The sequence below is a fragment of the Macaca fascicularis genome, chromosome 19 (genome assembly GCF_037993035.2).
Source record: "Macaca fascicularis isolate 582-1 chromosome 19, T2T-MFA8v1.1".
NCBI lineage: Eukaryota > Metazoa > Chordata > Mammalia > Primates > Cercopithecidae > Macaca > Macaca fascicularis.
Window position 1 is genome coordinate 45,363,273 of NC_088393.1, and position 14,041 is coordinate 45,377,313.

The following is a 14,041-nucleotide window of genomic DNA, read 5'->3' on the forward strand; positions in this document are numbered from 1 at the left end:
ATCGCGGCTCACTGTAACCTCCGCCTCCGGGCTGAAGTGATTCTCCTGCCTCAGCCTCCAAGTAGCTGGGATTACAGGCGCCCGCCACCACGCCTGGCTAAATTTTGTATTTTTAGTAGAGACGGGGCTTCACCATGTCGGCCAGGCTGGTCTCAAACTCCCCTTGGGTTATCCACCTGCCTCGGCCTCCCAAAGTGCTGGGCATGAGCCACCGTGCCTGGCTTGACACTTATCTTTTATATCTATATACTTTTTTCTTTTTTTTTTTTTTTTTTTTTTTGAGACGGAGTCTCGCTCTGTCGCCCAGACTGGAGTGCAGTGGCGCGATCTCGGCTCACTGCAAGCTCCGCCTCCCGGGTTCACGCCATTCTCCTGCCTCAGCCTCCGGAGTAGCTGGGACTACAGGCGCCCGCCACCACGCCCGGCTAATTTCTTTTTGTATTTTTAGTAGAGACGGGGTTTCACCGTGTTAGCCAGGATGGTCTCGATCTCCTGACCTCGTGATCCGCCTGCCTCGGCCTCCCAAAGTGCTGGGATTACAGGCTTGAGCCACCGCGCCCGGCCACTTTTTTCTTTTTTGAGACGGAGTCTCACTGTGTCACCCAGGCTGGAGTGCAGTAGTGCAATCTTGGCTCACTGAAACCTCTGCCTCCCGGGTTCAAGTGATTCTTGTGCCTCAGCCTCCAGAGCAGCTGGGATTACAGGCGTGCACCACCGTGCCCAGCTAATTTTTTTATTTTTAGTACAGACAGGGTTTCACTATGTTGGTCAGGCTGGTCTCGAACTCCTGACCTCAGGTGATCTACCTGCCTCTGCCTCCCAAAGTGCTGGGATTACAGGTGTGAGCCACCATGACCGGCCTAAAACACCTACCTTTTATTTTTAAAAAATCCAACACATTATCAGTACTTCATGCCAGACACCATTCTAGGAAAGTAACTCTTCTTTCACATCAACCCCATGGGTAGCTGTCATTTACAGATGAGGAAACTGAGGCACGGAGGTGAAGCAACTTTCCTGAGGTCACCCTGCTACTAAGTGACACAGCTGGCATCTAGTGCAGCAGGCTGGCTCCAAGTCTACGCCCCTCACCCCTCAGATGCTGCTCACCAAGCCGGAGGGGCTGTGGGAGCGAGTTAGAACACAGGACGCCCCTGGCAGCAGCGCCCTGTGTGTGAAACTACGGCGGAGGAGGCCATATTGCGGCGGTATGCAGGAAGGCGGGGGCACCTCCCTCCAAGAACCAGCATCTGAGCTTTTTGGGGAAACATGTAGCTCCCTGAATGGCATCCACAGAGCCCCCCTCAGTCAGCCTCCCCTCAGGCACCAAGGCTGGCGGAGGCCACCACTGTCCATCTCCCTCACTCCTCACAGAGGAAATGCTGGGCGGTGCCGCGCAGTCAGGGCTGAGGACCGGGACAGAGGTTGGGTGGGGAGTGTCAGCATTCCTCCAACGGGCAGGTCTCAGCGCTCCTCCCACTGCTCCACTCCTCTGCAGGGCCCAGGTGCCCTTGGCCCTGGGACACACCTCTCGCCATGGAGTTCGACCTGGGAGCAGGTGAGCTCCTGGGGAGTGTGGATTGGAGGTGGAGGGGGCGAGAATCAAGCCCAGAAGCTGCCCGCACCAACCACCCAACTTCTCTCCACAGCTCTGGAGCCAACCTCCCAGAAGCCAGGTGTGGGGGCGGGCCATGGGGGAGACCCCAAGCTCAGTCTCCACAAAGTTCAGGGCCGGTCGGAGGCGGGGGCAGGTCCGGGTCCAGAGGTAAGTCTCCTCATCCCCGGCTGCGGACGGGCGGGAGGGGTGGGGTTGCCCCTGACCCCAGGGTCCTGCCTTGGGCTTCCAACTTCGGGGGCTGGGTAAGGGGCACCGCCTCACTGCCGCACCTCCATCCAGCAAGGACACCACAGCTCTTCCGACTCCAGCAGCAGCTCCAGCGACTCGGACATGGATGTGAAGGTAAGGGGTTCTCGCCAGCGTCCCCAGGCCCGTGCCCTGCACCGCAGAGAAGCGTCCCAGCGCAGGGGCTGGTGGGGAGGGTGCAGGAGGCGGTTCCTCTGTCTCCTTCCAGCCCAGAACCATCTCTTCTCTCCCATCCCTGCCCTCGGTCCCACAGCCCCACACCGCTGGCTCCAAGCAGCACGAGAGCACCCCCGGCAAGGCCAAGAAGCCCAAAGTGAAGAAGAAGAAAAAGGAAAAGGGCAAGAAGGAGGCTCCTCACTGAAGGGCCCTGGACAGGGCTCATTAAACCTTCCTCTCTGCCTTCTGCGACTGATCAGCGCAGTGCCTGCTCCGGTCCGTCCCCAGTTCCCTGCCCCCTGCCCAGGGCTGGGCCCGCCCATCCCTGCACGCGGCCAAGGAGAGTCTGCCCACGCCATGCCCATCAGGATTTATTGTTTCTGTAACAGCGGCCACGCCCTGGGGCGATGGCCTGTGCAGCTGGAGATCTCTCAGCACCTTGGGTTGGGGGCGGGGCTGGGCGGAACATGGGATGGAGGCGTCGCCTGTGGCCAGACAGGGTGGACCCCTGGGGCCTGCAGGCAGGAGATGAGTCCAGTGGCTCCCAGCAGCAGCAGCAGCAGCAGCAGCAGCAGCGGCGGCGGCGGCGGGAGGCTCCGCTCACCGCACCAGGTGGAAGGTGAGCCAGTACATGAGCAGAGGTTGTGCCGCTGCCACTGCCATGGTCAGGTACATGCGCAGCTGGTTCCGGGCCCCACGCACCGGGACCCCCTCAGCCGCTGCCTCTGCCAAGATCTTCAGCCGCAGCGTCCGGATCTGGGTGGGAAAGGGAGAGAGGAACCAAGGGGTTTACCCTTGAGCTCTCTGGGCCAGAGTGAGAGCCCCGACATACTTCCAGCCTCTGTCTAGAAGCCCCAGGCAGCCGGGGACAAGTCCCTGGCCCTCTGCAGCCTCAGGTTTCTGGGGGCCTCAGTTTCCCCAAACCTCCTAACATGGTGAGGATTTGGACCCTGTGGGCAAAATATGAGAAGGTTCGACACTCAAATGCCAGGCAAGGTCTGGGAGCGGGTGAAGGGGGACTTCGCGGTGGACACCCGGCCTGAGGGGGTGGGAGACGTGGCCCTGGCTGCTGCTCCCCGTTATGCTGGTCACATGGCAGTTTCTGAAGACATGCCAGAAATGCTATCTTTATTTTTATTAAAGGACAGGGTCTCTGGCCTAGTGCGTTGGCTCACGCCTGTAATCCCAGCACTTTGGGAGGCCGAGGCGGGTGGATCACAAGGTCAGGAGATAGAGACCACGGTGAAACCCCGTCTCTACTAAAAATACAAAAAATTAGCCGGGCACGGTGGCGGGCGCCTGTAGTCCCAGCCACTTAGGAGGCTGAGGCAGGAGAATGGCATGAACCCGGGAGGCGGAGCTTGCAGTGAGCCGAGATCGCGCCACTGCACTCCAGCCTGGGCAACAGAGCGAGACTCCGTCTCAAAAAAAAAAAAAAAAAAAAAAAAAAAAAAATTAGCTGGGTATGGTGGTGCTCCCTGCTTCTCAGGAGGCGGAGGCAGGAGAATCGCTCCTGTGAACCCAGGAGGCTGCAGTGAGCCAAGATCGCGCCACTGCACTCCAGCCTGGTGACAGAGCGAGACTCCGTCTCAAAAAAAAAAAAAAAAGGACAGGGTCTCACCCTGTCCACCAGGTTTGACTGCAGTGGCATGATCTCAGCTCACTGCAGCCTCAATCTTCCAGACTCAAGTGATCCTCCCACCTCAGCGTCTCGAGTAGCTGGGACTATAGGTACACACTGCCATGCCTGGCTAATTATTTAATTTTTTTAGAGATGGGGTCTTGCTATGTTGTCCAGGCTGGTATCAAGCTCCTGGCCTCCAGTGATCCTCCTGCCTCAGCCTCCCAAAGTGCTGGGATCACAGATGTGAGTTATGCGCTTGGCCTAAACTTTTAAATGACGAGACCTAAGTCAAAGTTTGCGTGAGGCTCTGCCCTGGCTCACCAGCCACCACGGTCTGCCCTCTGCTTCTCACATGTTCACAGTGAATCCTCCCAGCACCTTAAGGTGCAAGTATCATCCTCCTATTTTAAAATAGGGAAACTGAGTTTTGGTTTTTTTTTTTTTGTTTTTTTTTTTTTTGAGACGGAGTCTCGCTCTGTCACCCAGGCTGCAGTGCAGTGGCCGGATCTCAGCTCACTGCAAGCTCCGCCTCCCGGGTTCACGCCATTCTCCTGCCTCAGCCTCCCGAGTAGCTGGGACTACAGGCGCCCGCCACCTCGCCCGGCTAGTTTTTTGTATTTTTTAGTAGAGACGGGGTTTCACCGTGTTAGCCAGGATGGTCTCAATCTCCTGACGTCGTGATCCGCCAGCCTCGGCCTCCCAAAGTGCTGGGATTACAGGCTTGAGCCACCGCGCCCGGCCTGGTTTGTTTTTTTTTTGAGACAGAGTCTTGCTCTGTCGCCCAGGCTGGAGTGCAGGGGTGCAATCTCAGCTCACCGCAACCTCCACTTCCCGGGTTCGAGCGATTCTCCTGCCTCAGCTTCCCGAGTAGCTGGGGCTACAGGCACACACCACCAAGCCCAGCTAATTTTTTTGTATTTTTAGTAGAGATGGGGTTTCACCGTGTTAGCCAGGATGGTCTCATCTCCTGACCTCGTGATCCTTCTGCTTCGGCCTCCCAAAGTGCTGGGATTACGGGCGTGAGCCACCGCGCCCGGCAAAAGGGGAAACTGAGTTTAAAGAAAGGAAGTGATTTGCCCAGGATCCAACTAAACTTGGGGTCCACCCAGCCTGCAGACCCCAGTGCTCTTCACCAGCACCCCTGACTCTAGCAGGAAGGGCTCTAGAGAATCTCCTTCCAGGGAAATTCTGGCAGGAAAGCCCCCATGCAAGGAGAGTGGAATGAGGGTGAGAGCCCAGCCTGGAGCCTGTGTGCTGGGGATCCCCAGCCTCTAGCAGCCTGGTTGGGATCTCCTCTTCCAGGGCTCAGGATACCCCCTCTTCCAGGAAGCCCTCCTGACCCCCCCAGGCTGGGCAGCCACTCCAGGGCTCTTCAGTTCAGCAATGTGTCTCTGGTCTGAACCCCACACCTGACATCCTCTTCTTGGATGCCTCCGGGGCACCTGTGCCCTCACCCTCACCAGCCCCGAGCCCCTGCTCACCATGAACACAAAGATGGCCACACAGCACCAGCCCAGCACCAGGTAGTAGCCAATCTTCCCGAAGAGCAGGCCCATGAGGACCCCGCCAATCATCCTGGGGGAGGGAGAGGAGGCTGTGTGAGGACAAGGCCCAAGGGCTGGGGCTGGCATGAAGGGCGGGCGTACTCACCCGACGTACTTGTAGCCCAAGAAGGCCACCAGGTCGATGGTGGTGAGGTCGGTGTTGACAGTGACCAGATAGAGGCTGAGCAGGATGGCCACCACCTCCAGGGTCAGCCAGGCCAGGGCTGAGCTCGCCTGCAGCCCTAGGAGGTCTGGGGAGAACCTGCAGGCAGCAAGTCCCGCCACTTGGTTGGCTGGTTCAGACCTCCCACCCCCAGCACCCGCCTGGGGACAGCCCCGTGTTGGGTAGGGCTGGACACCCGGCAGTGACCAAGATGGACCTGCACGCTATCCTATTCTCATGGAAATCCCATCCAGGGAGGACGGCAGACCCATCCCTAGACAGTGACACCCAGAGTGGGCAGGGCTGGAGTCACAGGGGGCTGTGCCTGACAGTCAGGAGGCAGGTGTCAGAGAGGGCTTCCCAGGAGAGGGGACAGCAAGCTGAGGCCTGCAGGAAGGAGCTGGTCAGGGACAAAGCCTTCGGCCTCTGCCATATCCCCAGGGCCTCACCAGTTAGTTAATGACAGATGTGTTCAGTGTCACAAAGGAAAAGAACAGGGCAGTGTGAGCAAGAGGAGGGGCCTGACCTAGCTTGGGGGACAGGAAGGCTTCCTGGAGGAGGTGACACTGGAATGGAGCCAGCGGGAATGCCCAGGTACTCAGTAGTAGTGGAGGGGAACACGCTCCCGGGCAGAGGGAAGTTGATGTGACAAGGCCCCAGGAGACAGCGCCAGCCCTCCTGAGGAAAGGAACGGACAGAAGTGTGCAACGGGAGGGGCAGTGCGGGGCTGAGGAGCTGAGGCTTGATCGGGAGCCATGGATAGTAGGGTGGAGCAGGGTGGGCTGTGGCCAGGCTCACACCTCAGACAGGACGGTCCTGGCTGCTGCTGGAGTAGGGGTGCAATGGGGAGCTGGTGACGACAGAGCGAGGATGAGGATGGGTCTGGTAGCAGAGGCCAAGAGGAAGGGTGGATGGAGAGGGTCGCCCAGCACAGGGTGTGGTGACACAATGCACATGGGTAGGAAGGAGAGGGAAGAGGCGAGGGTGATGCTGATGGTGACCCTGAGGGCCGTATCTTGGGCCAACTGGGAGCAAAGTGGGGCTGTCCTGAGAGGGGAACTGAGACCTTGGAACTGAAACCTTCCTGACCAACCATGGGCCTCCCAAACCCCACCCTACTCGGCCTGCCCCAGGCCGCCCTTACCTATCCTGGGTCCCCAGCGCAAGACCAGCCACCAAAACGTACGTGATGAAAGCCATCGCTGTGGGAGGCAGACACACAGACACTGGTCACCAGAAGAAGAACTGCCCTGGGCCTCCAGACACCCACACACCCACCCCAGACAGGCCCGGAAGAGAGAGGAGGGTGCAGGGTAGAGGGAGGGTGAAACCTGGAATGTAGAGGTCCGGGGCATTGACGTCAAAGCGGGGGGCCACCGGGGTGTCCTGTTGGTACTGCACCTCCCAGTCCTGTGGGGATGGGGAGATGGGCAGGACCCTCAGAACCAGGTCCCTCCTACCCTGCTACAGGCCCTCCTCCCTCGAGGTGAATCTCCTGGCCCCACCACACACCTGCCCCCACCCCTGAGCCCCCACAGGCCCACCGCAGACCCACATTCCCCTGGGGGTGCTGACCTGGTGCAGGTAGGGGAAGAACAACAGGCCCAGCTTTCTGCCCACATACATGGTGTCCACAGCAAAGTAATACTTGAGCTTGGTGACGGGGATGAAGCGGTCAATCTGGGGAGGCAGAGCTCAAGCCTGAGTGCCCGTGGCCCCGTGCGTCCCCCAACTCCCGCCAGCCCTGGCCACTTACGTTCTTATCCACCAGCTCCTTGCCCTGCGCAGCCAGGCTGCTCCCATAGGCCATGGCCATGTTGGACACCGGGTCAGCCAGGAAGGCTGCCTGGGGCGTGGCAGAGGCTGCAGGATAGCCTAGGCCGCCAGGTGCCCGCTGGGCCCCATAGCCCCGGCTCTGGGTTGAACTTGTATCATCGAAAAGCTGGTGGGGGTCGGCCATGCCTGGCTGGGACACAGGGATCCTCCGCTTTGAGGCTGCAAGGGAAGAGGGTGGGGAGACACTGGGGATCCAGGATAGATAAGGGAGGCCTGGTGAGCCTCATTCATCCTGCAGTTCTGCCTCCTGCTCCTACTGAGAGGAGGGTGGTGTCACCATTAGAGACACTAGCTTTGACATCAGATGGACTGGCAGGTGCAGCCTCTGCCATTCATCCATCGACCCACCCATCTAGCCAACTATCCATCCACTGATACACTAATCTATGCATCCATTCATCTACCCACCCATCCATCTATTCATCCATCCACCCACCCACCCACTCGCCCACCCATCCACATCTATCCTTCCAACTACCCATTCATCCATCCACCCATCCATTCATCCATCCATCTGTCCACCTATCCATCCATCCATCCACCCACCCATCTAGCCAACTATCCGTCCACTGATGCATTCATCTGTCCATCCATTCATCCACCCATCCATCTATCCATCCACCCTCCCACCCATCAATCCATCCACCATCTATCCACCCTCCCACCCATTAATCCATCCATTCATCCATCCGCCCACCCATCCATCCATCCATCCACCCACCTACCCATCCATCCATCTATCCATCCACCTATCCACCCCCACCCCCATCCATCCATCCACTCACCCATCCATCCACCTACCCATCCATCCACCCATCTATCCATCCATCCATCCACCCACCCATCCATCCACCTATTCATCCACCCATCCATCTAGTTAACTATCCATCCACTGATGCATTCATCTTTCCATCCATTCATCCATCCATCCATCCATCCATCCATCCATCCATCCATCCATCCATGCATCCATCCATCCACTCATCAAGCTATCTATCTATTCACCAACCCACTCATCTATCCACCCATCCATCCATCATCCATCCATCCACCCAGCCAGCCATCCATCTATCCAGCCAGCCAGCCAGCCAGCCAACTATCCATCCATTGATGCATTCATCTATCTGTCCATTCATCCACCCATCCATCCATCCACTCACCAAGCTATCTATCCATCCACCAACCCATTCATCAATCTATCCATCCATCCATCCACCCACCCATCCACCCACACATCTAGCCAACTATCCATCCACTGATGCTTTCATCTTTCCATCCATCCGTCCATCCATCCATCCATCCATGCACTCACCAAGCTATTTATCCATCCATCAACACATTCATCTATCCACCCATCCATCATCCATCCATCTAACCATCCATTCACCCACCCACCCATCCACTTATCTGATGATGATTATCTTAAAAGCTACTACATACGGGGGGAGGAGGGGCTATTGGGTACAAAATCCTGTACCAAGCCTTTTACACAAGGCCTCTGTGCATATCTCCCATGCTCCCCCTCAATCACTTGACTCCAGCCACCTGCGCCTCCCAATGCTCACTGAACGCACCAGGAAGGTGCCTGCCTCAAGGCCTCTGCACCAGCTGTGCCTCTGCTTGCAACGTTCTTCCTCCAACATCCTCAGGGCTCCCTCCTCTCCTCTTCGAGGGCTTTGCTCAGTGAGGCCTTCCCCAGCCATCCTGTCTACAACCGTACCTCCCTTGGTGGCACTCCCCACCCCCTGCCCTGCTTCACTGATAGCCTTAGAACTCAGCACCAGCTGACATGCTGGCTGTCTTATTTTGTTCACTGTCTCCCCCACTCGAATGTGAGTCCCCCAAGGTGGGGATCTTGATCTCGTTCACAGCTGAGTCCCCAGCCCCTTGCACAGGGTTAGAGTAGGCGCTTGATAAAAATCTGATCAATGAATAAAGGTAGCCTGGGCAACATGGCGAAACCCCATCCCTGCAAAATATAGAAAGATTAACTAGGCGTGGTGGTTCACACCTGTGGTCCCAGCTACTCGGGAGGCCAAGGTGGGAGGATCGCTTAAGCCTGGGAGGCAAAGGTTGCAGTGAGCCAAGATTGCACCACTGAACTCCAGCCTGGACAACACAGTGAGACCCTGTCTCAAAAAAAAAAAAAAAAAAAAAGAGAATAAATGACCACCCCCAATTTACAGGTGTGGAAACCAAGGCCCAGACAGCTAAAATGACTTGTGCAAAGGGCCAAACTGAGTGAGTGGCAGAGCAGGAGTCCAGCCCTGCTGTGCCTGATAAATATTACAATAATCCTGTGGATGAACTCATTTCATCTTCACAACCACCCTGTTTCTGCCAACTGCCAATGCTATCATCATCCCCATTTTACATGAGAAAAGCAAGCCCTGAAGAGGCTCAGGCCCTTGCCCAAAGTCATAGTATGAGAGCCAGGTTTCAAACGATTTTAAAAGGTCCCCGTGGCCTCATATGGGGAACAGATGAGGGGTGGGCAGGGAAGGGAGAGAGGAGGCTGCTGGGGCAGTCCAGGTGGGAGACCACGGCAGACAGGACTGGGGGTGTAAAAGTGGAATGGGTTATTTCTGGATCAGTTTCAGAGCTAGAAGGGACAGGACTTGCTGAGGTGTGCTCAGAGGAGGTGTGTTAAGAAGTGGGAAGAGGCCGGGCGCAGTGGTTCATGCCTGTAATCCCAGCACTTTGGGAGGCCAAGGCAGGCGGATCAAGAGGTCAGGAGTTCAAGACCAGCCTGGCCAACATGGCAAAACCCCGTTCCTACTAAAAATATAAAAATGAGCTGGGCATGGTGGTGCATTCCTATAATCCCAGCTACTCTGGAGGCTGAGGCAGGAGAACTGCTTGAACTGGGACGGGGGCGGGTCGGGGGGGAGGGCGCGGGCAGAGGTTGCAGTTAGCCAAGATCATGCCACTGCACTCTGGCCTGGGCTACAGAGCGAGACTCCATCTCAAAAAAAAAAAAGTGGGAAGAGGCTGGGCATGGTGACTCACGCCTATAATCCCAGCACTTTGGGAGGCCAAGACAGGCAGATCACTTTAACTCAGTTCAAGACCAGCCTGGCCAACATAGTGAAACCCTATCTCTACAAAATACAATATAGCAGGGCATGGTGGCACGCACCTGTAGTCCCAGCTATTTGGGAGGCTGAGGTGAGAGGACCTGGGTTGTCAAGGCTGCAGTGAGCCAAGATCGCACCACTGCACTCCAGCCTGGGCGACACAGCAAAGCCCTCTTTAAAAAAAAAAAAAAAAAAGGGCTGGGTGCGGTGGCTCACCCCTGTAATCCCAGCACTTTGGGAGGCTGAGGCGGGCGGATCACGAGGTCAGGAGATGGAGACCATCCTGGCTAATACAGTGAAACCCCGTCTCTACTAAAAATACAAAAAAAAAAAAAAAAAAAAAAAACAATTAGCCGGGCGTGGTGGTGGGCGCCTGTAGTCCCAGCTACTTGGGAGGCTGAGGCAGGAGAATGACATGAACCTGGGAGGCAGAGCTTGCAGTGAGCCAAGATGGCGCCACTGCACTCCAGCATGGGCAACAGAGCGAGAGTCCGTCTCAAAAAAAGAAGTGGGAAGAGCCAATACTGTCTCTATAGATCCCGGTTTGAGTAATGGGGCAAGTGGAAGTGCTCTGTACTTCCACTTTCTCTGTATGGAGAAAATGGGAAGGGCAGGATTTGAACCCAGCACTCTGCCTCCAGGGCCTCTGCTCCTAATCAATAACCAATGCTATCCTGCAAATATCTGCTGAGATCCTACTATCTGCCTGGCACTATTGCAGGCACACGGAATGGGTGATCACATGACAGTGGGAATGGGGAGAGGAATAGAATTATCCACATCATGATTTTCTCTGCACCTGGATGTTCTCCTCTACACAACGGAATTAACTGTCCCACCTTGCAAAGCTGTTGTGACACTCATAAACTCCTTGGCCTCATAAAAAGCAGTCCATCCATGTCACTCCTGATCAGCTACTAGCCTCGAACTCTTCCTCTCAATTATTCGTAGCCTGAAGACAGACCCAGGTCTCCTCAATTCCAAGGCAAGCAGCACTGGCCCCAGCCTCTCCGCAAGCCCCACTTCCCTTTTCTTTCCCCCACTTCTTCTTTTTTTTTCAGACAGAGTCTCGCTCTTGTCGCCCAGGCTGGAGTGCAATGGCGCGATCTCGGCTCACTGCAACCTCCACCTCCCAGGTTCAAGCAATTCTCCTGCCTCAGCCTCCTGCATAGCTGGGATTATAGGCGCACACCACCACGCCCAGGTAATTTTTGTATTTTTAGTAAAGACAAGAGTTTCACCATTTTGGGCAGGCTGGTCTCGAACTCCTGAGCTCAAGTGATCTTCCTCACTCCTCACTGGAACACACTAGCCCCGCCTGGCTCCTTCTCATAACATGCGGTGCTTTCTTTTTCTCTTCTGAGCACTCATAATAATTTCTTTTTTTTTTTTTGAGACGGAGTCTCGCTCTGTCACCCAGGCTGGAGTGCAGTGGCACGATCTCGGCTCACTGCAAGCTCCGCTTCTCGGGTTCACGCCATTCTCCTGCCTCAGCCTCCTGAGTAGCTGGGACTACAGGCACCCGCCACCGTGCCTGGCTAATTTTTTGTATTTTTAATAGAGACGGGGTTTCACTATGGTCTCGATCTCCTGACCTTGTGATCCGCCCGCCTCGGCCTCCCAAAGTGCTGGGATTACAGGTGTGAGCCACCACGCCCGGCTAATAATTTCTGTAATATATATTCATTTGTCTACTTTTTTACTTGGCACAGGCCTCCAATGCCTTTCCCTCTTTTTTTTTTTTTTTCTTGAGGCATTGTTTCACTCTTGTTGCCTAGGCTGGAGTGCCATGGCACAATCTTGGCTCACTGCAACCTCCGCCTCCCACATTCAAGAGATTCTCCTGCCTCAGCTGCCCGAGTAGCAGGGATTACAGGTGCGCACCACAACACCCAGACAATTTTTTTTTTTTTTTTTTTTTGAGACAGAGTCTCACTCTGTTGTCCAGGCTGGAGTGCACTGGCGCAATCTCAGTTCACTGCAACCTACGCCTCCCAGGTTCAAGCAATTCTTCTGCCTCAGCCTCCCAAATAGCTGGGACTACAGGCGCACGCCACCACGCTTGGCTAAATTTTGTATTTTTAGTAGAGACCAGGTCTCACCATACTGGCCAGGCTGGTCTCAAACTCCTGACCTCGTGATCCTCCCGCCTCGGTCTCCCAAAGTCCTGGGATTATGGGTGTAAGCCATGGCACCTAAGCTTTTTTTTTTTGTATTTTTAGTAGAGACAGGGTTTCACATGTTGGCCAGGCTGGTTGGCTGGGCACCGTGACTCATGCCTGTAATTCCAGCACTTCGGGAGGCCGAGGCAGGTGGATTACCCTCTTTTTTTTTTTTTTTGAGGTGAAGTCTTGCTCTGTCACCCAGGCTGGTGCAATCTCGCCACCACGCCCGGCTACTTTTTTGCACTTTTATTAGAGATAGGATTTTGCTATGTTACCCAAGCTGGTCTCCAACTCTTGGTCCCAAGTGATTAGCCCACCTCGACCTCCCAAAGTGCTGGGATTATAGGTGTAAACCACCACGCCCAGCCTGCCCTCTCACCACAAATCTCCTTCTCCTGGGTAACTTTTCATCATCAGAAGTATCTTCTTCCATGCCAGGCGCGGTGGCTCATGCCTGTAATCTCAGCACTTTGGGAGGCCTAGGCGGGCGGATCACCTGAGGTCGGGAGTTCGAGACCAGCTTGACCAACATGGAGAAACCCCATCTCTATTAAAAATACAAAATTAGCCGGGCGTGGTGGCCTGCCCCTGTAATCCCAGCTACTTGGGAGGCTGAGGCAGGAGAATCACTTGAACCCGGGAGGCGGAGGTTGTGGTGACCTGAGATTGTGCTGTTGCACTCCAGTCTGGGCAACAAGAACAAAATTAGGTCTCAAAAAAAAGGAAAAAGAAGTATGCTCTTCCAGGAAGCTTCACTGACACCCCTTGGCTGGGTCACATGCCTCCTCTGGGCTCCCACATCTCCATCCCAGCGCAGGGCCTGACACATGGGAGTTGAGGCAAGTTAGATTGAATGAACAAATTAAACACACAGCACACTCACGGAGATGAAGAGACAGGAAAAGGGGGCCAACAGCACAATACAGGTTCGCTTCTTAAATGAGCGGTAGGTATGGCCCTCTGCGCTCACGGGGGGGCACGAAACTGTCCTAAGGGTGTGGGCGACAGCAGGCGGGCACTGGGGAGCCACGGAAAGGTGGGGAGCGGGGAGGGCGGATCGCTAACTGCAAATGAATGAAAGTTGCATTTCTCTGCATGTCGCACGCTATCCTGTCCCAAGTTGTTTTCTTCTAAAGGAATTTCCTAAAGAATCGCCCCCCAAGGCGCCCCCTACCCAGACCTGGCATCCCAGCGCTGTGCACACCTCGGGGTTCCAGATCCTTGATCTCGTGACCTCCGACCTGCAGTGACCTCGCCAACCGCCGCGGCCGCCCCGCCACGCCCCTGCCCGCCCGATCTCCTCCGCCGGCCACGTACGCCACTTACGCAGCCGGGGCGTCCCCGCCGCCGCTGCCGCCGCCAAGCCTGCCGGGTGCATCCTTCGCCTTCGCCTTCGCCTTCGCCGCCGTCGCCGCCGCCGCCTCAGCCGCGGTTCGGAACGTGCCCGCCCGGCTCCCGTACCCACGCCCCGCCGGCGAAGAGACAGCCAATGGACGTCAGGATTGAGGGAAGGCCACGCCCTCCCACGGAGGCCTTGGCGAGTGGGCGGTGCCTTCCGTAAGAGGCGGAGACTGGGTTACTGGGCTCCTGCTGTAAAGCGAGTCAGGGCCTG

The 14,041-nt window shown here is 56.2% G+C and overlaps 2 protein-coding genes across 17 annotated transcripts; one reads left to right on the forward strand and one right to left on the reverse strand.

Moving 5' to 3' along the window:
* The first annotated feature begins 1,519 nt into the window (after positions 1 to 1,519).
* Positions 1,520 to 2,264, forward strand: C19H19orf33 (chromosome 19 C19orf33 homolog). Its single transcript, XM_045380946.2, has 4 exons — positions 1,520 to 1,558; positions 1,650 to 1,765; positions 1,898 to 1,960; positions 2,118 to 2,264. Exons 1-4 carry the CDS (start codon positions 1,537 to 1,539, stop codon positions 2,223 to 2,225), a joined length of 309 nt encoding a protein of 102 aa, XP_045236881.2. The 5' UTR covers positions 1,520 to 1,536; the 3' UTR covers positions 2,226 to 2,264.
* A 110-nt stretch (positions 2,265 to 2,374) lies between these two features.
* Positions 2,375 to 13,875, reverse strand: YIF1B (Yip1 interacting factor homolog B, membrane trafficking protein). Of its 16 annotated transcripts, none has more exons than XM_074023438.1 (9): positions 13,756 to 13,875; positions 9,199 to 9,316; positions 7,108 to 7,346; positions 6,927 to 7,031; positions 6,683 to 6,761; positions 6,496 to 6,553; positions 5,304 to 5,450; positions 5,126 to 5,219; positions 2,375 to 2,776 (listed from the first exon to the last, which is right to left on the reverse strand). In XM_074023438.1, exons 3-9 carry the CDS (start codon positions 7,309 to 7,311, stop codon positions 2,621 to 2,623), a joined length of 843 nt encoding a protein of 280 aa, XP_073879539.1. In that variant the 5' UTR covers positions 7,312 to 7,346; positions 9,199 to 9,316; positions 13,756 to 13,875; the 3' UTR covers positions 2,375 to 2,620. The 16 variants fall into 16 exon arrangements, with proteins under 16 accessions (XP_073879539.1, XP_073879538.1, XP_065391556.1 ...); XM_074023437.1 differs by having other exon boundaries at positions 5,295 to 5,450; XM_065535484.2 differs by having other exon boundaries at positions 7,108 to 7,372.
* Between the last annotated feature and the right edge of the window lie 166 nt (positions 13,876 to 14,041).